This window comes from Echinops telfairi, unplaced genomic scaffold (assembly GCF_000313985.2).
Source record: "Echinops telfairi isolate 266 unplaced genomic scaffold, ASM31398v2 ScPeMD7_7420;HRSCAF=8458, whole genome shotgun sequence".
Lineage (NCBI taxonomy): Eukaryota > Metazoa > Chordata > Mammalia > Afrosoricida > Tenrecidae > Echinops > Echinops telfairi.
In genome coordinates, this window is record NW_022111320.1 from 395,643 (window position 1) to 419,873 (window position 24,231).

Genomic DNA, 24,231 nt, shown 5'->3' on the forward strand with positions numbered 1-24,231 from the left:
TATGTATGGATTGTGATAAGAGTTGTATGAGCCCCTAATAAAATGATTTTAAAAACCCAAGAAACCTAATCCAAAGGAAATAAATTAATTAATTTTAAAAAAGAAAGCTGCATGGGAATGCTCCAACACATATAAGTTTCAGAGACTACTCAGGCACCTCATTAAACCTTAAAGTATTATTCAAGGGAATAATCAGTTCAGATGTGAGGTCTCATCCTTGCTACATTCTCCTATTTCATTAAAAATACACAAGGGATTTTTCTACAATCAACCTGCTTCAATTTCAAGAAATCTATGGGTTATTTAGTATTTAGTATATGGGTGGTCTGTGAACGCCTTAAGATAATTAAACTTTCTCAAGTGTCTTACTTATTTCTTAGAGTATTATTTTCAGAGCTGCAAATTAGAAGGAACCTCCCTGAACATATTTCTGACTCAATTAATAGATATGCATGTATATTAATATATATACCTATACATATTTATATATGAATGTTCAATTTACTTTTTACCATTTCCACCATAAAACTTGATTTTACCTGATTACAGGCTCAAGCATAGTTTCTAAAGATGTGGCTGTATATAAATAAGTAAAGCACAGAAGGACGCAATCTTCTGTTTCAATGACCAGTGACCTGCTTAACTAAGTCATTGATAGCCATGAACATAAACCTGTACAACTAGTGGGTAGTTGGAGACAGTGGTTGTGAAGCCTACCAGTAACAGACTGCTGAGTAGGATACTTCTCTCAGAGGTTCAGCTGACAGAGTAAAAGGGGAAAATCATCGTCTGTGATGCTGAACTGGAAGACTAGTGTTTCATGTGAGCTGTAAAAGTTGTATCACTTGCCTGAAGAATGGCACATCAGGGTATAATTAAAGCAGCAGGATCTTTACAGTTAATGTTTCATCTTGATAGCACGTTTCATAAGAGCATTTTATATAATGGGTGGATTTTAATCAAAGAACATAGTGTGGGAGATAGTGTTCACTTTAAGTTAATAAAGTGCTGCACTTAATTTTTATACTTTAAGCTAAAAATAATTTCTGGGCACCGTTGATAGCTCAGAGAGGTACTTGTGAACTGTAACTTTTATGAAAATTCTCTAAGGGCAAAAGTACTCTTCTTGGGGTCACTTGAAAGCTAGGCCACATTTCCAGAATTGCTCATTTTGAAGAGCTAGAGAGAGTATTTTTTAACTCTCCTGCAAACATCTAATATGGATCTCAAACCCATGCAGCTCTTGTCATAGTCTCCCTACCTGAAGGGCAGAGAAACACCAGTCAGATATTAAGTTTCATAAGATCAGGGACCTTCTCTCTTAAATGTTCTTTGTATCCCGATAGAAACACTCAGTGCTGTGCATGTAATAAATCTAGATACAAAACTTTGTTTTATTTTTGGATGACAGAACGTAATGTTTCAGTTGGTGGCTACTAGAGTTCTAAAACATAAAAGATAAAGATTACTAAAGAATGAACATGAATTTTAATTTCTTTTTAGAGTCCGTGATTAACTACCTGTACACATCCTGGTCCAAAAGCAATGATCTTGTAAAAATAAATTGGGAAGTATATTCCCAGAGAACAGAAACCAGATCCAGTGATGTTTCTTTCGGAAATGTATATTTCCTCTCTAAAACACACTCACATGTATATGTGACTACAGAGAGGCAAGTTGTAAGTGTCGCTTGGCGGGAGTCTCCATTCGCAGAGAATGACGGGGCTGGGTAGAAGAGAAAGGCCTTGGGAAGAGAGGAGAAGTTAGCATGGTCATCAATCACAGGCCAGGCTGAAGCGTTTGCTTTTACTGAGCAATGAGAAGCTATTGAAGGGCGTTTGCTTTGTTTTCAGAAGGGGGAAATCCTGACCAGGAAGGTTCATCTAGCTGGGAGATAGATTATAAGAGGGTAACTAGGTTTAGGATAGATTAGAGTTGGATGAGATACGACGTGGAAAAAGCAATTTGGAGATTAGTGTAAATAATTCTTGAGACAAGGAATGAGACTGTGGGTTAAAATAGCGGCAATGAGGATGAAAGGGGAGCAACAAGCAAGCATGAGCTCTGACGGGAAGGAAGGCGTTGTACTTGGCATTTGTGTAAGCAGATGACGAAAGATTGTGCACAAAGATAGGAGGATTCCAAGAAACACCCAGGTCCCACTTTGGATGACGGGGATACTTGCCATTGCACCAGGACCCATACTTCAGTCAAGAAGGTGATGGCTTAGAAGGAAACGTGATATTTTTAATCCAGTGAGTCTGTGAGGCATCTAAGTGGAGAATGTTGTCAAGTTATTTTATGTCTCAAAGTAGAATATGAAGTTCACAAGCTTTTTAATGACAGAAATATTTGAGATAGCATTGCAAATTGAGCATTCATTCATTCATCACTTATTCATTTGTATATTTTCCCAATATCTATTATTTCCAGATATTGTTTTAATTTCAGAGACTAGGGGTCATGAACTTGGAGGAAAAATGAACCCAAACAAAAATATAAATGGACACGCACACACACACTTTTGCTCTTAGTGAGCTAACATTGAAGGCACTGGAGTGACTTGGGGAAGACAGAAAAAGGAAGGGTCATGAACTGCAAACAAAGAAGTATACAGACTCTAAGTGTAGATAGATTGATGAAAATAAAAATAGGGTATGTGATCAAGTGATAACTTAGATTGGCTGACTCTGTTTAAGAAACTATTTAGATGGACAAAATGGTCGCAACAATATTAAAGGCTAATCCATGTGTTATTGAGTAACTATTTCTCCCCACATCCAAATTTGTATGGGACAAGACCCTTCTGAATGATGATTTTAATTATTCCCTTTCCTAACTCCTTATAGTAGAAAACAATCTGAAAAGAGTGTATAATGGGAATTGGGGTTATAAGTCATAAGATATGGTGCTCTTTTTGGATGAGCTCTTTGTGCCAGTAATGTTGAAAGGCCCACATTCATCTCTATCACAGAAGACTTTTATATTCTGCTAAGAGAAGCTGACCAGCTGAACAAGAGTTTAGCAAGCAAGGAGCGACCCACAGGCCTGCCGTCATGGGATGATGCCCCAAGTCACCTTGCCCCTCTTCTTTCTCTGTAGTCTTCCCAGCTGGCATCCTGCAGCCCCCCTTCTTCAGTGCTCAGCAGCCGAACTCGCTGAATTTTGGAGGCATCGGCATGGTCATCGGACATGAAATCACCCATGGCTTCGACGACAGTGGTAAAGGACGGTTTACCTTTCCCTTTGGTTGACATGGAGCCTAATTAACAGGATGAAGAGTTATTATGATTTATCAGTCCAGAAATTCTCTCATCAGTGTTATGTCTCCTGTAATACCACCACACTGATTCAAAGTCCTTTCAAGTTGTTGCTTATGAAAACACACACATGTATATATTGTATAGGTATATGTGTGTGTATGCATAAGTATATATATTTTAATAGTGTAGTACCATATATACTCGAGTATAAGCCAACATGAATATCAGCCGAGGCACCTAATGTTACCACAAAAACTGCATCAAAAATGTGCTGAAAAACTCTGCTTAGACTCAAGTACATACACATGTATACGGTAAGTCATAGGAGCTTTGGTGTGTGATAGAATAAAACAAATACCTTGAGAAAGTACTGTGATGTTTATCACCATATTGGCAGTGCCTAGACTTATTTCTTGTGTGCATATGTCTCATCTCTCCAAGCTCTTGGAGCACAAAGTTTCTGTCTTAAAATTAGATGTAAATTCAAAAAATATTTTCTGTGTAATTGAAGTGCCTATAGACTCTTTCAGTTGTTTGTCAACAAGTGATTTGCTCGGTTGTGTTTTTCTGTTGTGTTTTATTTGCTTTTCTTATTGTTCTCATCCCTAGAATTTAGTTCAGGGCCCTGCCTCTAGTAGGCATTTGAATGTTTATCTGTTGTCCCAAATAGAAAAACAAATTTAGAATTTCAGTGGAAGTTTAGATGGATGTGAAGACATGAGACATATCTAAAATACTGACCGTTGGGGTATGGGAAAGATATGTTCCCGTGTAAAAAGAAAATAGAAAGAAGATAAAATTACTTCAATATTTGTTTGGTGCCAAGCAGGATGCTAGGTATTCTAGGGGAAACACTGGTCTGTGTTGTGTCATGAGTGAGATTACCCACTTGAGAGGAAAATAATGCCTGTACGTGAGCGATTAAAAATCACAGTCAATGTTTACGGAATGTCTACTGAGTGCTAGTGACTCACTACACATAGTATTAGTGCTATTCAACTATATAATAATCTGAAATGCATGTGTTATTACTGTTCCCATTTTTCAAATAGAAAAAAAGAGTCATTGAATGAACTTGTTCAAAGTGACAGAGCTAGGTTAGTGGAGCCCCACAATATAAATGCAGGCCATGTGACCTGATAACCTTTATAAATAATGCACTGTACCAGAGATAAAAAAAAACAACAAACTGCCTGGTATAAGAGCAGTGGGTTAAACATTAAGTTGCCAACCACATGATCGGTAGCTGCCCTAAGCTGTCCTATGGGGTCAATATGAGTTGTAATTGACTTCATGACAGTGTGCTATATAATAAATATAAAATGATTCTTTGAAAAATACAAAAATGATAAAACTAAGTGCCAAATGCATAACATATGTAAGTGTCTGTAAGTACTATTGGGGATCACAAAGGATAAAGTTTAGGATTAGCAGGAGGAGACGGGGAAGAAGGAGACTTTGAAGTAGAAGGAATCTGTGAGCCATTGATGTCACATGAAGGATATGGGAATACCAAGTGGATGCCAAAATAGCCTGGTCACCGTCTTAAAAGCCTTCAAATACCAAAGTCAACAGATGCGGCTCAGGGCAAAACCACGCAGCAGAAGCAGGGCACACTTCCGGGAGCATTTTGTTTGGTGGCCTCCCTGAGACAGCCAGGGCCAAGTGGGTCTGGGAATGAATATGAGTGATGGTTGCACAACATGATGAGTGTAATCAACAGCACTGCATTGAACATGTCACAACTTGAGTTGACATTTGAGTTGGCAAATGTTGGTCTATATATACTCATCACGATGGAAAATGAAGAGTCGAGTGTGTGAAATAACAGGTCTGTCAGCACTCTGGCAGAACAGACAGCATCAAATTTGAGGATGAGGAAAGACATCAGTTTTGTCCCCCCACCCCCACCCCATTATCTGTCCTATGTAATGTTGACTTACACAATGCTATTTGAGTCTTTGAACTCTGAATTAAGATCATCGTAGCTTTTGCTATAATACGTTACCATTTCAATTAAATTTTTTTCAGGTAGAAATTTTAATAAAGATGGAGACCTTGTTGACTGGTGGAGTCAACAATCTGCAGATAATTTTAAAGAGCAATCCAAGTGCATGGTTCACCAGTATGGGAACTTTACCTGGGACCTGGCAGGTGGACAGCACGTATGTCACCCTCTTTCTCTCAGAAAGTTTGCCATGTGTTAAATTTTAAGTGAATCATTGATGCTTTTCTCTTTATGATACTTTCCCTTAACAATTAATTCTAAAATGCTTAAGAGTCCCTCTCCCTTTTTAAAATAGCTCAATGGAATCAATACATTAGGAGAAAATATTGCTGATAATGGAGGCATTGGACAAGCATACAGAGTGAGTAGTAACATTTTCTTCCCATTTTAGTGACTGGAATGTTTATTTATTATATTCATTCATTTAAGGCATTTCACAAAAGGTGCATATGCTATAAGCGACAAATGATGATCAGAAAATGAAGAGAGAGGGCATTGAAAATATACTAATAGAGTTATTTTGAATGGGCCAAGAATCTGTTTCTCAGCCTTGAAGAAACCCAGAAAGTTATGTCAACAGAGATGAGGAAATATTTAAATTTCTCATAAGAGTCATCTGTTTCCGAAGAAATAATCACTGAAAAATTTAAATTTGCCCCTTAAGAAGGATGGTTTGGGGGATTATTGAGTAATGTAGTGAACGGGATTCTCAACTTCACAGCATTCTTTGGAGAAATAATCAGCGCGCACAGGAGCACGAGGATTAAACCGTAGTTCAGTTGCCATGATCCAGTAAAGGACCAAAGTGGCTGTGCTCTGTCTCATAGTCAATGGGAGTGGCTCCATTCATTCTTGCATGGGAGTGGCTCCATTCATTCTTGCATTCAACAAAGTCTGGTTAAAGGGTGTGCTGTGTGACTGGCAGAGTTCCTAGGTGATGAAAGCAGCGAATCAAAGGCTTGGTGGTTTCTGTCCACCAGAGCCGCCACCAAGAAAGGCCTGATGATCTACTCGTTAAAAGAAATTAGCCACTGAAAACCCTACGGACCAGAGTGCCTCCTGACACACTGGGGCTGCCCTGAGTCAAAGTCAGTGCTTTATTTTGTTCCCTTTTACTTGTTTGTAGTTTTGATACTCTTCCAGGTGCGGTAGATCCAGGAATAGGGTCTCAAAAAAACAATGTCATGGTGGCATGGTCTAATGGGTGCCGTGTGCACAAGAAAATGTAGGGACTGTCCCAAAAAGGGTGGGAAGGCTACTAAGATAAGGTTTGGGTGAGGAGAAAGGAGAAGACTGGTGGTGCAGTCAATAAAGGGGAAACATCAGACCAGTGTGGAAACCTGCATTTTGGGCCAGCCTCCCAGGCTGATCAGAGTGTGAAGCTGAGGAAATTAAACTGGTTTTAAAGTTTCTGAAAGAATGAGTCTTGGCTAATCACTGAGCGGTGGTATAATTCTGCTTCTCCACATGTGCTTGGTCATCCTAAACGCTGACACCGGACATTGTGCATTTTGCCCCGTTAGGTGGTGAGTCTGAGTCGAAATCAACTCCACGGCAGTGAGTTTGGTTTCGAATGGGTAAATAAATATTCATGGGTAAATAAATATTCATATTAACTCTCTTCCGGGACATATAGCTCTCTACTGAGACATGGTTTGGCTCTTTTGAGCCATGTTTTTAAGACTTTATTTGGAGGATGGGAACAAGGCGTAGCTTATTCCTCAGCTGCTGGGACAAAACCTTTGGGTGAATTTTGAGATTTTTTTTTCCCATTCTTGCTGATGGGAGTGGGCACTATATCAAGTCTCGTGTGGTCAGCATACGTTGCTATGTGTAACCTTTTGGGGTATTTCCCCCCAGCCTTTCCTAGTTTCTTCACAAGGATATCTAGATTAGGACTCCCCTGAACACGAAAGACCATCTATGGTCTCAGGGATTGTTCTCTTTCTGCGCAGATTTCTCTTCTTCCTTCCTTTCCTCTTGTTCTTTACACTCACACCCTCTGCTCTCCCCCCCCCTATCCTATGCTGCCCTGTACTATCCTAACCCTTTCCATCCCATTCCAACCTATCTGGTGTAGTCCCTTCATCATATTCAAGGAGCCCACAGGGTCCCAGTTGAACTCTCCTCCCTACATCATGGCCTGGAACCCTCTTAAGACAAGTGGGGCAATTAGAAGATTCATATTGCTTGTTTGCATCTCTCAGGCATCATTCTCCCTTCTCCCTGATGGACAGTGTCATGCAAACTGCTGTTGCTCATCTATTTTCTCTGGCATTTGATTGTTTCAGACAGGAGGATACATTTAATCTCTGTCACTATACCCTGGCTGAACCAGAAGGCCTTGGCACTCACAGTACTCCCATGGCATTTCTAATAGCTGCAGCCAGCTTGGGGAGCATTGCTGGAAAGAGCCAGGCAAGGTCTGGTTGGTGCTTCCTTGGTGATCCTCAACGAAAGCGAGTTTAGAATGAACACAAGCAGTTTACTGTGGTGTTAAAACTTCAGAATGCTTCGAAACTACACGGAAATCTTAAGTTGTCATAACTTGACCCATTGTTAAATTGCCATCTCCCTATCGGGGAGCAGACGGAAGGCTTCCATAGGTCCAGACCATTTTCACTTACTGGGAAGGGTCTCAGAGATTGGCTGACATGGGGGCTGCAACATTGGGCTCAAACATAGAGATTATAATGAAGACGGCTGAGGACCAGGCAGTGTTTTATTCTGTTGTACATAGAGTCAGTAGGTGTCAGAATTAACCACAAGGTCAGCAGTTTGAAACCACCAGCTGCTCCAAGGAAGGAAGAGTGGCATGAAGAGTTACAGTCTTGGAAACCCCCACGGGGCAGGTCGACCCTTGTTCTGTGAGGTTGCCAGGAGTCAGGATCAACTCGTTGGCAGTGAGTTGACAACAGAGGTTTTATTAAATTTATATTAATGGGCAATAGGAAGACGTGAAAGAAATCTTATTATCATCTAATTGATCCCTTTCTTTTTTTGTTAAATTGTAAATGATATATCTCAGAAAGTTTACTGTCAATTCCTTTCTTCAATATGTTTACTAGAGGAGAACTACATTTTCAAATAATGTGCATAAATCCTTAGAATCAAGAATGTTTTCTGATACTCCCGTAAGCTAAATTCCTACCTCCCAATGTAACTGAGGTTCCATGGCTTTTGTCTTATCTGGGAGGGGTCAGAGTCACCCCCTAGTCTTATCTTTAGAACCCTTAGATACTAGACCTCTAAGGGATGACCCAAGCATCCCTTGAAAATAGTGAGTCTATTTTGCTAAGGGTAGTAATTAAGCAAATTCCACTGGTAATATAGTTCTCTGACTGACAGGACTTCCCCATCTATTTATAGAACAATATTTAAAGAAGTTTGTCCGTCTTTACGTAATGTTATCTATTCATTCAGTAGACATTCATTTATCTTGTGACAGGTACCTGAATCGTGTCCTCTGTTAATCTGGTTCTTTTCAGACCATTTGGAAATAAATTCTAGTAATTCTTTCCGATCTGTGAAATAGCAGTAGGTGGTCAAATCTAAATGTCTGATGATGGGGATTCTGGTATAAGGGAGCCCTGGTGGCATAGTAGTCACATGCTGGGCTGCTCACCACAAGGTCAGCTGCCACATGGGAGAAAGAGGAAGCTGTCTATTCCCGTAAAGACTTACAGCCTCAGAAGCTCACAGCAGCTGTGCTGTCCTGCCCCATCCGGTCGCTGCAAGTCAGAATCAACTTCATGGCAGGGAGTTTGAATTTTTGAGCTATAAAAGATTAAATATTTGTTTCAATGGTCTTGCACTCTATTTCTAAATTTTATAAGTTATAAAGTTTATAAATTGTAAACATCTTGTTTCTATTTCATTAACTGCCTAGGCTTATCAAAATCACATAAAAAAGAATGGTGAAGAAAAATTACTTCCTGGACTTGATCTAAACCACAAACAATTGTTCTTCTTGAACTTTGCCCAGGTACTGTGTCTTTCTTGATTGATAGAAAAGAAAAAAACATTTGAGTTCTATTTTCACAGTTAGATTTGTCATGCTAAATGTTCTCAGTTTAATCAGTTGTGACATGGCCTTTGACTTGACCAACTTTCATGGCGTGTTGCAGGCTGTCACACCATATTGTGATAAGTAACTGTGCTCCTGATTGTCTACCCTCGAGCCCTATTTGAAGAGTACACAGTAAAAGACTGCAGGATTTCAATTTCATCTTTGCAATGGGAAGTTTGTTCCCCTCCCCCCTAACCTGACCAAGTAACACGTAAATTAATCTTGATCATAATTTTGCTGTATCTATTGTGATCCCTAGGTGTGGTGTGGAACCTACCGACCAGAGTATGCTGTGAACTCTATTAAAACCGATGTGCACAGTCCAGGCAGTTTTAGGTGTGTGAGTATGAACCACATAATGCTCCTGTATTCACTCCAGGGCTGCCAAATCTGAAATTTAGTTCCTTCTAACTAATAGTGGATAGTATTTGAGAAAAAAAAAGTGTTTATTCAAATAGAGGATCAACAGATTATGTCAGGGTAGTAAATCTTCTTTGTGTAAGAATAACTGATTACCATGACTCTTCACAGCCTCAGAATATGTAGGAGCCAGGTGTGGCGCTTGGTTGATTCCAATGAAGATGTTACCTCAAAACAGTAGCACAAAGATGTACTGTCCGAGGCTATGAATGGTTTAAACCAAGAACCAATGTGTCGCTGTCCCGAGGAAATATTTCTGATTAAAATATGGAAAAATTTGCTGCTACAGTGTTCCACATGTGATAAAATGTTCCCCAAAGCTGCAGGAGAGAGCACCTTCAAGCAGAGAAGGAGCTCACAAAAATCCTAAAGGAAAATGTTCCATTGAAATCCGGCTAGACTGGAGCATATACACTGGTACAGATAAGAGCTTTCTACACACGGAGCCCAGAACAGATAAAGCCTCAGGAATAATAATGGGAGTAGCAATACCATGAGGGGAAGGGGAAGGGGAAGGTGGGGGAAAAGAGGGGGAACCAATCATAACAATCAATATATAACCACTCCTGCCCACCAAATTCTGCACAAATAACAGAAATGTAGATGAAGGGAGACAGCGATCAGTATAAGATATTAAAATAATAATAATTTATCAATTATCAAGGGTTCATGGGGGAGGGAGGGAAAAAATGAGGAGCTGATACCAAGGGGTCAAGTACAAAGAAAATGTTTGCAAATGATGATGGCAACATATGTACAAATATGCTTGACACAATGGATATATGGGTTGTTTTAAGAGCTGAAAGGGCCCACAATAAAATGATTTTACAGAGAAAAAAAGTATAGGTAGATGATAAAGTCCTTTTCAAGTTGGAAAAGCTGGAGAATAAGCAGTTGAATAATAATCACTCTTACCAACATGTGAATCTTAAATTCTAAATCTTCATACAGTCACTTTAGAACTGAATTCCTAGTACCACATATTCCCCAAGTCTTATAATTCTTAATCAATGATGTAGTAACCAAGAATATTCCTCAGGTAAAAGAAAAAAGGCCAGAAATAAAGCAAAAAATATTGTAGGGTAGTTAAAAAATATAATCTGAGAACAAAGAGAACTAATAACTAATGGGCTAAATTTCAAAACTCGAACTAAACTTGACATGGAAGCACTCACGCGGTGCTGGCCAGTCAACGCCCACTCACACAGACCCAGTGGGGCAAGGTAGAACTGCCCCGGGAGTTCCCGAGACTTTTGCTGAGTAGAAACCCCTGTCTTTCTCCCAGACATGGAATCCTACTCGAATGATCTGGTCTTAGGGGAGAAAACAAATTTTAATATGTTACAATAAATAGCACAGTCAAATACTAGAAGGATTTGTTTAGCTTGCCTTAGTCTCCTCGCTGTCATCACCATCTCCACACCATCCAGCGTTTACCTTAATAGTCCTTTCGAGATGTATTGACTGGTTAAATACTTATTGGAGACCTATTTCATGTACAACCCGAGCGACATTAGCTCTGCTAAAATACCCAATGGAGTTCTTCTAGGGAATGACCGGCAAAAGTCCCTGATCTCTTCTCATTAGGGTTCACCCAGCTAATTTTTAGTTTTAACTTAAAAGCTGTCATTTTTCTTTACTGAAACCTCCAATAGTTAGGTTGTGAGAATCTAATTCTGAGTCTGTCAGTATTGATGAATTTATACAAGTCACATGAACCAAACCATGCTAGGTGACACCCCAATCCCACTTCCTCTCTGTATTTCCTGTCTCCATTCCTCTTTTTGAAATTTGTCCTTGGGTAAATGCTCCTCTTTTGCTTTCAAATGATTAATGATTCTCAGGTATGGGTACCTCACTGGTGTTAGAATTCCCTTATAGACTGTCTATTGTTTGGCTGAAAATTGAGCCATGGGGTGAATTCTGCTCCAGACCTGAAGGGTGACTAAGAACCATAATCTTAGACGTTCCACTAATCTTTCTGACCAATAAGTTGGATCTCTTTTATGATTTGGGTTTTGTTCCACATATTCCTCCCAGTCTGTCCAGGACCTTCTCATGTGATTCCTTTCAGAGTAGTTTGGGTCTTCTAGTCGCTGGGTCCTGGAGACTGATGTTCAAGTAGTCTAGTGGTCCATAAGACGGATGGTTTCATCTGTGTTCCGTTTTCACCACTTGTCTTTCCTCCAGACAGGGAGAGGCCAGTAGTTGCACCTTAGAGCCAAGTCAATACTCCCCAAACTAGGATGTAGAGAACTAACTACATCCTATAGACTATAGACTTCCTTGGTGCCTTCTGAGATGATGGTCCTGCTCCACCAGGCCCAGTAATTCATCCTTTCAAGGTGTTTTGTTAAGTCTAAGAAGTTCCCATAACTTTGCCCCCTGTTTGCCCCATCCCATTCATGGACATATTTGTAGCAAGAGAAAACACACCTATACATCTATTCTTTGTCAAGCCTATGTATATTCATGAATATGCTCCTGTGTGTCTGTCTGTATATCTACCCATTTTACTCCATCCCTCACTTACTCACTCACTCACTCACTTTTACTCATAGCAACCCTATAGGGCAGGATAGAACTGCCCCCTGTGTGTTTCCATGACTGTAAATCTTTTATGGGAATAGAAATCTTCATCTTTCTCTCGCAGAGTGACTAGTGCTTTTGAACTGCTGACCTTGAGTTTAGCAGCCCCAACACATAACCCACTATGCCAACAGGGCTCCTTGTAGATCATCAGTATAGCAGTGTCTCCCCCTACTTCCAACATTTTTGGCCAATTTCCTTCTTCTCTATTTAGTGTTCCCTTTCATCCATATTAACGCATGTGTTGGTCTGGGTAGACTAGAGAAACAAATCCATGGACATACTTATGTGTATAAGAAAGAGATTTATATACAAGAGCAATTGAACATTGAGAAAACATCTCAACCCAATCCAGATCAAGTTCATAAGTCCGATATTAGCCCATATGTCCGATACCAATCTATTAAGTCCTCTTCAGACTCATGAAGCACATGCAATGACACCAAATGTAGAAGATCACAGGCCAGTGGGTAGAAAGTCTTTGGATCCAGTGGCATTGGAAATATCTCAGTGCTGGCAGGGGTCTCTGCATGCCTTCTCCAGCACCCAGGGCTGCATCAGGGTGGGTCCATGTGTCTTGTCAACTACTATGTCTCCCAGGGTATGAGCCAAGAGTCTCCCACCTCCAAGGAGGAAATACTGAAATGTCCCAGATCCTTAGGGGAAGGCTATGCCCACACAGAAGCCTCAGGATCTGATTGACAGGCTAGACTCTACCCCTACATGCTTAATCCTTAAATTATATAACTACCACAAGGTGTCTTCTCTCCTGTCTGTGCGAGTCTTGGTTCTCAATGACACAGATTCTCATTGACCACTAGTTATAGTTTCACTACTTACTTAGTGAACCCTTTCAAAACTAGGTATCGAGTCCTGCACCAAAGAGCCACAGAGGATGGGCTTTACTGACTCCTGATTTGGACCCTTGATGGGGATTTTTCTCGTTTCTTTCTTAATTCTCTTTCATGTTCCCCCAGTGCCTGCCTTTAACCACCCACCTCTCTGGTTCCTAGGGTCTTGGTGCCACAGTGCATTAGCCAGTTGGCTTCTAACCTAAAATGGCAGTGGTTCAAACCCTTCAGCAGCTCCACAGGAGAATGATGTGGATATTCTTTGGGGAAGCAGTTTTACTCTGACTTCTATTAAAACTTCTAGTTTTACTCTGACTATTATTAGAATCCTCTCAGCGGCAGTTGGTGGCTCCCCCATTCTGACTGGCCAGAAAACCAATCATTAAACTCATGAGTAAAAATGAATCCAAGCTTTGGAATGAGCTTGCATTCCACCATACCTTTCTCATTTGCAAGGTGTTACTTGATCATGGTACCTCAGTTTCTTCGTCTGTCCAATTGTGAGAATCAGGAGAGTTTTCGTGTACGTGCAATACCCATTCTGTAGTATATGCAGAAGGTTGCTATGAGTCAGGAGCTACTTGAAGGCAATGGGTTATTACATAGTATGTAACTTTTAGAGAAAAGAAGTATCAATTGTGTAGCAATGCTATACATTTTGCTGCCTTCTCCATTGGTACTATCAGAGGCTTTTTGTCATGTCTTATATTTTGCCAGGAACTGGTCACTGGCTCAGTGATATGTTGTTAGGTAGATGACTATTTCTACCTTTGTTTTAAAAAGAAAACAGTATATGATTATAACTTTGTGATAAAATTTATAACTTGTTTTTGTTCTGACCCTAAAGCTGCCTCTTTGTGATTATTTTTCATTCATAGGAAGAGAAGTATGTGGTATTTTCTTCTAACAGGTAAATAGAATGCCAACTTTTTGTCAAGGAAATTATTATTTTCTCTGGAGGTAAAGAGATTTCCTTAGGAAAAAGTTGAGGTTACGTTTAGTTTTGGAAACAGGCCGCTTCCTGACTTTACAAAGTGAAACATATTTATTAAAGAACCTCAAAAATTAATAGATACTGAATTACTATTTAGAAATTGTGCTTGGTGGCTCATGTAGAATGCTTCTGAAGTAGAAGGAGATTTTATAAACTTGTGCTTAAACAGGCAGTTTTAAAAACAAAACTCAAAATACACTTGATGGAAAGACTAATCTGTAAAACAGTTGTTAGATCTAACCTATGATTCTTTTATCCATCCCTAAATAAAGCTGTACACATTTTAAAATAAACATCTAACATCTTTAGTATCATAATACTCTCTTTTATATTAATATTCTAGGAATTGAGTTTTTTAATCCAGTTTTTTATTAGCCATCTAAAGTCACTGTAGGGAAGAGTAATTTGTTGTAAAATTATTTACATTATAACCTATAAATTAGTTTTTAAATTTACATAGATATAAATTTTTTATATAATGTGAGGATTTTGACAATTTTGGCAGCAAATTAAGTAGATAAAATGATACCACTGCTGTCCAAATTGCAGCATGCTCATTTAGCTGCTGTGATTACTCAGTATTACCCTCTGATCAGAAAATGGGAAACAGTTTAACTTTTCTTGTAGAGAATTCTGAAAACTAATTAATTATAGACTGGATAGTTAACTCATGAAGGACAGCTACCATTTTAACCAAGTCAATCCCATTTAAAAGAAGCAAGGAGTGGGTGTTCATGTCCTAAGGATTGTAGAGTTCTCATCTAGTAAGTTTAAAATACAGCTAATTACAGGCAAGCGTAGTCAGGAATATCGTGTGATATCAAGGCCATTCTTGGTCACCTGATGGTAAATGCCATATCTCTCTCGTATTTTGAGCACAAGGGATTTGCCAATGAAATAAAAGCCTTTTTACCTTTTGCTGTTAAACACACAAGCATAAGAACTTCAGTTTTCATATAGCATGAAATTCATGTAAGTGTAAATACTATATGCAATATCAATGAAATGCAATCCCTGTCTTAAAGAAAGTATTCATTTTATTTCCCAAATGGTGTGTGGGTAAACAGAGTTAAAAGATCATGGAATTTTTCCACACATTTTTTGAAGCCTCTTCACATGTTTTCAAAGTAGATTCTTTAGCACAAATATACTCCATCCAAAGATTTGTTGTTAGAAACACCCAAATGCTAATTAAATCCTAGGAAGATATACGAAACCCCGCGGTGTTTTTGAACTAGGTGTTTAGGATCAAATGATCTAAGGCAGCCCCTAGATGGAGAGGTGATGGCAAAGCTGGTGCGCCAGAGGGGAATATCCGGACAGCGAGAACTCTCAGTACTGCTTTAGAAAGACTTCAGCTGCTCCTTTTCTTTTATTTCACTTGGTTTAATGTTTCCAAGAGAACTAATACAGAATTAAGTCAGGGGGTTATATATATGTATACTTGTCCCCATATAACTACCTAAAATGCTTCCATTTGAAAAAAATTTGAAAAAGAAAATTGCGACGATGTCCATCAGTAGCTCTACAATGTCTCCCCTGTCATTTCTGGAGCTTGCCCTTCCAGGAGCAGGAACTGTCAGCCAGCATGGCCACTGTCCGACAGCTAGTGGATTAAATGAAGGCAAAATCTTCCCCAGTTTAGACCCTGAAGGACAGGTGTAAATCCCTGGTTCATAATTCATACATGTATGATGATAGAAGCAAATTTGTTCTTCAGCATTTGGATGGAAGAATTGACACATTGTTTTTTCATGAAATTAATCGGAGCTCTAAGCTCACACTCTTCAAGCCAAGAGATGAGAAATGTAATTTCAGTAGTTTTTCCAACACTGGATTCATTGGTCATTGTGCAGATACTTGCAGTGTGAGCAATCCCCTTTCCTCTACAGTCAGGGGCTCCCTTTCCCACTGCAGCTCTTCACGTGCAGGTGTCCCGGGAACCAGTCTATCAGCGATCTTCCCAGAGTCCTGCCCAGACACGGAAGGAAAGTTCTTGTAATGCAGACAACTTGCCAGTCTTGGGGAGGGCAAACTTACTTCTATTGAGGAGACTAACACACACATGCACACACAGAAGATTCCTTTTAATAACCTAAGAATCCCCAAAAAACAAAAAAGTTGGCATCATCCCTGAAAGATAGGGAAGGGTGGTGTGGGGGTAGCTGGCAAATGAGTTGTGGGGACAGGTGATGCATTAGGGAGTCCAACTTTTGAGAATGACATACAGGGATAAAGAAATGCTTTATTTCTCTCCTAGTTGGTCTACAGTACCACCTAGCAACCAAAATGCGAAATAATACCGTTCTTTGTAATGCCCTAATTCTCTTTGGCATGTAGTCATGAGGACCAGGTCTCATTCACCATGCAGAGTCCTGCAGAGTACAAAGCACCCTGCTAGGCTAGGCATTGCGGGACCCACAGAAAGCAACTCACACATTGCCCTTACTCTGTCTGCAGAGAGATTGCAGTCCAGTCAGTGTGGCGGACCATAAAAGAACACACAGAATTATACGTGGTGACAAATGCTTTAATAGAGATGGTCCAGGTGGGAGATTTAATTTGTGCAGCAGTCACAGAAGGCATCCGAGGAGGTGGTGTTGGGTGGAGGCTTGAAGGCTCAGAAGGCATTAGCTACATAACCAACGGGGAGTAATTTTACAAGGAGAGCGGTCAGCATGAGCAGAAAACCCGGAAGTGGGCTTTGAGGAATGGAGCATAAGTCAGTGTAGTTCCAGCCTAGTTAGATTGGGGTAAAAAATGCATCATGAGGGGACTGGAAATGTTGGCCAGAGCCAATGGGGGCACTGGAGACCAAAGTTGAGAATTTGAAAAGTTTTCAGTTAAATTATATTATCTGATTTAAAAAAAAAAGCCCTGGTGACAGAGTAGCTATTAGGTTGGGCTGTGATCTGTATGGTCAGCAATTCAATACCGCCAGTAGCTCTGCAGGAGAAAGACAGGCTTTCCCTACCCGTAAACAGTGGCAGTCTTGGAAACCCACAGGAGAGGCACTATGAATCAGTATTGACTTGATGGCAGTGAATTTGGTTTGGGGTTGATTTTAAGTTTTAAAAACCACTCTGGCAATGTGAATGCCAATGGTTTAAACACAGTAGTACTTGTGCCATTTTTCAGAGTTCAGTACATCAGAACTGACTTTTGTCTTACTTAATCTTCCCACAACTGCAGCCCACCTGCCGCAGATGCACCAAACAAGAGTAGAAAGGGAATCAGCCTTAGGTCTTTCTTACTCAGACCTCTTCCTCTCAGCCCAAGGTGGGCATGGAAGGACAGTCGCTGGGAAGAAAGGAAAGCGCGATCATTGTGCTGACCGGCCTCTCCCTGGCAGAGCTGTTTGCTGCCGATAGCGTGTTGGACAGTGTCGTTTTTTGCCCACTGAGGTCAGAGATAAGAAGAAATTGATATTTTGCCAGTCCTTTCCAGTTATTCAAGCTGAATCTAGTTTGAAATCTCTTAAAAAGTTCATTTGAGGAAAAAAATGCACTGTCTTCCTTGCAATATCCAATCAACAATTACTTATTTCTAGCCTACTATATTTGTTATTGCGCGAGTCCCTTTCAAGATATCTAGTGCTACATTATTCTCTGACCAAACTCTTCATAACTGCCACTTCACATATACATTGTCTATTTGTAAAGCGGGGATACAGTGGAGTTCCTGAGTGGCTCAAACAGTTAGTACTCAACTACTGTTTGCTACAAGGGTGAACCCACTTGGAGCAACTCACAGGAGGCAGGAGCGACTGTCTGCTTCTGAAAGGTCACTTTTCTTGAAAACTGGATGGAGCAGTTCCGTTCTGCCCACCTGGTTACCATGAGTGGAATTGACTCCACAGCACCCAAAGGTAGCAACAGTGGGTTTGAAACACAATAACCCCTCTGGAAATCTGGTATTACAATGATTGCATGCATTTTGCAGATAAGGAAACTGAGCCATGTCGTAGAGCTGGAATACAACTGCGAACCGTTATTTAAACCGTGTAGTCTGTCTCCAGAACCTGTGCTCTTAACACCCACACTTTGCTACTTTACCTTCTATAAATTCGATCAGATGAAAAAGAACATAATCATGTCAACTATTTAAGTTTAGTTTTCGTTTTTAGGCTGTAAATTCCCTATCTGTTCCCTTGGTCTGCGTAAAGAAATTCTACGGGGCTCTGAAGTGGTATGAATTGCAAACGCTGATGGTGCCTTTTGTGTTTGTTTTGAAGGATTATTGGGACTTTGCAGAACTCCCCAGAGTTTTCAGAAGCCTTTCAGTGCCCTAAGAAGTCATATATGAACCCAGAAAACAAATGCCGGGTTTGGTGATCCCAAAGAGAAGCCATGCAGCCCTTGATTAGGCTTGCCAGCAGCCCAGCCCTGAATGAGGTGCCCTCTGTGTGCCAGAAGATGGACCCTGGAGAACACTGCAGTGACCTGGGGGGAGTTAATGAGACGGAACCTCAGAGATGATAACTACTTTAGAATCATAATAAAAGTCAAGATAGGCTATTTTGATAAGGGTGTGGGGAGCAGAGGCAGACTATTGTCTATTGAATCAATCACGTTCGCTGTGTAAATAATGCTTAATTTCTAAAGACGGCATTACCATTTATTCCTGTTTTTCATGTGGTTGACCAATTTGATGTTCTCATTTAGAAACCGTGTCCCTACTTGTTGATGTAGGCTGGCACTGCTGATCAAAGAAAGAAGATGTGGAGACACAATAGCTGAAAATGCTGTGTCCTTTTCATTTGCAAGGTTTATGCTCCTTCAAACCCTTCCAAAGAAGTCTTAAACATATTGGGGCCTTGGGGCTTAAGTACTTTTAAACCTTTTCCCCCCCAATGATTATTACTCATTCTCAGATCATTTTGTTTTAAACATTCTTAGGACAAAAATGAATGTCTAAGCAAGTTGTCTTGTACCTGGTTTAGCTGATCTGAAGATTCCTTCCTCCCCGTGATTTTCTAAGAATTGATTCCTCATTTTCTCTCAAAACTTGGTCTTTTTAAGAGATTTGTAGTAATGTATAAATAATAATTTTTATATTTAATTACTAAGTACCTGTATGACTAAGTAACTGTTATTATAGGTAATCATTGAAGATTGACACTTCAGGTAGAGTTCTTGACTACAAGATACATAATTATGAACCAAGATCTGTAAAGTGATGTACAGATGAAGATTTGAGTCTTTTTAAACTTATAAATCATATTGATGAAAAGCTTTAAGCTCAAACCTTGGGGTTAAAAAAAATGCCATTGGACAGTTGTCTAGAGATATATAATTCTTTATATCTTTACAAGTGGGGCTTTAAAATCCCATCTATCACGAGGGCGGCTGTGATGAAAGGGCAAAGCTGCATCCGTGTAGCTCCACATCTCCCTCTCTTTTCAGGTTTGTCATCTGATTGAAATATTTTGATAATAAATGAAAACTGCGAGCCGGTTACTCACTAAGCGTCTTGTGGCAGCTTCGGGAAGTGCATCTCTGAATAGAATGGGAGGCTTGGGCACCTCCAGATGGACCTGCTCCTGAACTTGAGCTCACATAGCCTTCTGGAAGGGGAGTGCCTAGTCTGTGGTGGGGGCTCCCCGCTGGAGGGTTGTGGGCCCTTCCTTGCCAGATCTACGGGCCAGGTTAGCTTGTGTACTCCTTACTAAAGAGCTGAACCTCCCCCAATTTAACTGTTTCCAAACTTAGCATCAAAATGAGGGTATTTTTATTCAAAATAAGTTTCTTGCTTCTTGAAAAGTGTCTGTTTACCTTTTTTTATCAAAAACAAGTTCCTGCAATATAAACATATATACAAAAATTTCCTACAGCGTAAGTGTACAGTTCAGCTCTCTCTAACTGAGCACAGCGTCCTGTTCAGCACCCACACGAGCCAGAGCCACCCTGGCCCCCTCACAGCCCTTCCCGCTCTCTGTCTACTCATTCCCTCTGCAAGGGCGGCTGTTCTTCCCACGGTTATCTAAGCCATACGTACGTTTTGCCTGTTTTGGGCCTTTATATAAATAGAACCAATCAATATATATTCTCTTGTGCCTGGCTTCTTTCCCTCAGCATTTCACTTATGAGATGCATCTCTATGGCTGCATTCCGTTGTGGCTCCTTCATTCTCATTGTTGGATAATACTCTACTGTGCGACTATGCTACAGTTTATTCATCCTATCGCTGATGGGCACTTGAAAAGTTACAACTAGTGCAACTAACAACATGCTTGCATCTTCTTTAACTAGAGATTTTTTTGAACACTTAAAGCATTTTTATTATGAAATAGAACAAAACCATTGTTATGTCAACCTTTAGCATTTTTCCATTGCCTTTTATGTTTAGATCATTTTATTGATATAAAATTCACATATTATATGCTTCCATAGTTAAGTCACTTTTAAAAAGAGTTGTATATACATCATTACCATCCGTTCTAGTGTTCCTTCCACTCTCCCACATTAATTATTTGTTCCCCAATGCCCCTCTCCAGCCCCTGTCCCAGATAAACCCATTGCATCAGTTGTTGTCTCTATGCATCCACTCCTTCTGTGCTTCATAACCTGGGAAACCTAACAGAAACAATAATTTAAAAAAAAAGAAACAGAAGGGAAAATAATATAAAGATAAAAATCAAGAGTAAGAAAGAACAGACCACAAGCAATATTTTAAAAGCCACAGGTGAAATTTCTGTCATTGAACAAGCAAGAAATATTTAAGCCTAGAGCAAGTTCAGTTTGGGCCCAGAGGGAGGTCAGCTGACCAAGTATCATATCATACTGTGGTTCAATCCACCATGATCAAGTTTACAATAATCTCGGTCTGTCAGTAAAGCTGTTGCGCTCCCTCACCTGTGGCCAGAGGGCCTCTCCCAGGGACGTAATCTCACTAGATACTCTGCAGATGGATTTTGGGATCCCATTGTCCTCCGGGTTAACTAGAGATTTTAATGGACTCACTCCCCCAAGTTCTTCCTAAAGTAGTGAAAGTATAATTTTAAACTAACCTTGGTTGTCTTTTTCCTCTTTTATCACCATCTCCGTTACCAGGGATAATGTATGCCTGTCGTTACTGTTGTTAGGTGCTGTCCAGTAGGTTCCAACCCATAGCGACCTTATGAACAGCAGAATGAAGCACAACCTGGTCCTGCACTGTCCTCAAAAATCGTTCCTCTGCTCGTGCCCATGGGTGCAGCCACAGCGTCAATCCATGTCTCTGAGGGCTTTCCTTTTTTGTCACTGTCCCTCTGCGTTATCAAACATGATGTCTACATTTCCTTAAAACAACATTTAAGTATGCTTAAGTAACACAAGTAATATAATTACTTAGAGCAATAGGAGCTTCCAGCTCTAACTAGACCAACTATGTCTGATAGAGGGACCAGGACAAATTAGAAGGAGCCTTGGTGGTGCACATGATGGGCTTCAAGTCAGTACTTTGAAGCCACTAGTGACTCCACAGGAGAAAGATGAGATTGTGCCCAGAAAGAGTTACCGAGTCAGAAACCCACAGGGGCAGTCCTACCTTGTCCTATGAGGTCTATGCGAGTCATGATTGACTCCATGGCAGTGACGTTGGTTTGGGAATACAAGTTGTGAAAGGGGCCCAGGACTCCCTATGCCAACTCTGGAACTGATCAACCACCCCTCCTAAGTGAGGGACTTCAGTGAAATTTCCTAGAGTCAGATTTCAATGTCAGACTCTGCTCTCCTTAAGATTTACTGGAGCCAAAGGGTGGACCCAAGTCAGATCACTGCGACCCCTCATACAGATGTCGTTCATTTTTAGTTGTGTGGGTATTTACAATTTCTCTCAATTTAAGGTATTAAGTAGCCATTCTCATTCATCTGCAGTTGTCACGTCAGATGAAACCTACCTGCACACAGTCTTTCTGGTAAATCCATCGACCAGGGCCAAGTTCTGGTCAAGAGATGTTAGAATCAGAGACACCAAGGATTAAAGTATTTTGTATTCACTCAGGAGCTGATAGGGCTCGGGGATGAAGATAACAAATTCTTGGCCACACTCATTGGTAAAGGAGGCTACTTCCATGATGAAATTGTCCACAGGGGCCCAAGGTGTAGTGGATGGAATTCTTGGAGAGCAATCTTGTTCTAATCTTATTCTGCTTCAGTTGACAAGGTGACCTTACCCCTTTGTTTCTCCCATCAGAAAGAAAAAAAACTAGGTCTTATCAGTGGTTCTCAGCTGGAGTAAAATTATATGTGTTCAATTCTGCCATGCCCTTAATCTGCCCCTTACTTAATAAATATTTGACAAGATCATCTCAAAACTTCCTCAGTCCTGAGCCCATAGAGACCACATTGTAGTTCAAAGTCCGAGGTCCGAGGCTCGATCAAGTGTGTCTATACTGTTAATATTCGGCCCTTGGATCGGAAGGAGCCCTGGCGGCACAGTAGTTATCCCTTGGGGCTACAATCTGCAAGGTCAGCAGTGGAAACGCCCGCCCACTCTGCTGGAGACAGGGTTTTCTACCCCCATCGAGTTACGGTCTTGGAAATTCACATGGCTAGTGCTACCTCGTCTGGTAGGATTGCTATGAGTCTACATTGAGGTTCATTTTTTGGTTTGGACGGGAGAAAAGATTACTTGTTTTTCAAGTCTTTCTCATTTCTGGAGTCATAAATGGAGCTCTCAAAGTAGAAGTCATCTATTAGTTTGGAAAGAAAATTAGGCCCACCTAAGAAAGACAGGTCAGAAATGTTTCTCAAAAAAAAAAAAAAAATCAAATATATGTGATACTGTTGTTTTTCTCCTCATCAGCTCTCTTCCAATCTACCGTATTTAAGCTGCGTCCCATTTATACCTTGAGAAAAAAGGTTAAAGTCAAATGGAACTGTTATGTATATAATATTGCACTTCATGATAGCTTAAAATCAAAGCTTTCTAAATTGACTAGCATCAGCCATGTTACCAATGCGTTCCTTTTTTCATCACCATATTCTTCCAAAGATACCATACTTGCTCTATTTTGTTTTCAAATTTTAAATGAGAGGGTTTCCAGATGTTACCAGGAGCCACAGCACAATCCGATGCCAGGCAGTAGCTCACACTGTCTCTGGGCTGAGGGATGTGGCTGCTGGTCGATCAGGTGAAAAGAAGAGGCACTAGTGACTGGTGTCAAGATGGCATGTGTTTGTTGCCTGCTAACCTTTAACAAAGGAACCCTGGTGGCAGAGTGTGTTCAGTGTTGGTCTGCTAAACAAAAGTGGGTGATTCAAACATACCACCTGCCCCACGGAAGAAAGAGGGGCCTGTCTGCGCCCATCAAGATTTACATTCTAGGAAACCCGAAGGAGCAATTCTACTTGCCCTACGTGTTCCTGGTTCCAAGTCCTTTGTATTTCCTTTAAGATGGTGTTATTTTCATGGCCCAAATGCTGTGCTTCTACTTGGTTTGACAAAACAGATATTTTATTTTGTGCAAAAGAAAGCCTGACAGAAAAATGAGTATCAGCCCTTGCCAAAAAAAATAAGGCACTGTTTGAGCAGTGTAGAAAGACTGGAGAGCCCAGTCTTATGACTAATGTACACACTGCTAATTTCTTTTCTACTTAGAAAATAAAAGTGATTATTGCACAGATAGGCATATTAGCATTTTACAGCACTCATACAAATGTACTTGCTATCATCCCTCATCTGATCATCTCAAGTTACAATAAGTTCACAAAGCTAATCTTTATCCAGGAAGACATAACTAGGGTTATTGATTATATGGAAGCAAATCTTCCAATACACATGCTGTGAATGCTCTATGTTCCCTGAAATAGCACATCAAAGATTCAGCTCTTAAGATGTTCGTGGAGCTTTATAGTACCAAAGAAATGGGGAAGAAAACCCAGATATCAGAAGATGTTTAGATTTGGTAAATGAGAATACAAAAAGGACACAATGTTGAATGTGCACTGTGATTTCAGCTATGTTATATTATTGCATAGAAAGCTGATCTCCCCTTTATAGCTAACTCTTCACTTCCTTTTGTTGTTCCCCAAATTTCAAATTTTTCTATACCA

The 24,231-nt window shown here is 40.3% G+C and overlaps 1 protein-coding gene across 2 annotated transcripts in view; it reads left to right on the forward strand.

The window, feature by feature from the left end:
- The window catches only part of MME (membrane metalloendopeptidase), a 117,308-nt gene extending 97,655 nt beyond the window's left edge, over positions 1-19,653 (forward strand). For both annotated transcript variants that reach the window (XM_045297587.1, XM_004704133.2), the window contains exons 18-23: positions 3,103-3,222; positions 5,295-5,428; positions 5,567-5,632; positions 9,161-9,256; positions 9,600-9,676; positions 18,429-19,653. In XM_045297587.1, coding sequence (XP_045153522.1) covers positions 3,103-3,222; positions 5,295-5,428; positions 5,567-5,632; positions 9,161-9,256; positions 9,600-9,676; positions 18,429-18,528 — 593 coding nt within the window. In that variant the 3' untranslated portion in view covers positions 18,529-19,653. The remainder of the gene's footprint in view (positions 1-3,102; positions 3,223-5,294; positions 5,429-5,566; positions 5,633-9,160; positions 9,257-9,599; positions 9,677-18,428) is intronic.
- The last annotated feature ends 4,578 nt before the right edge of the window (positions 19,654-24,231 follow it).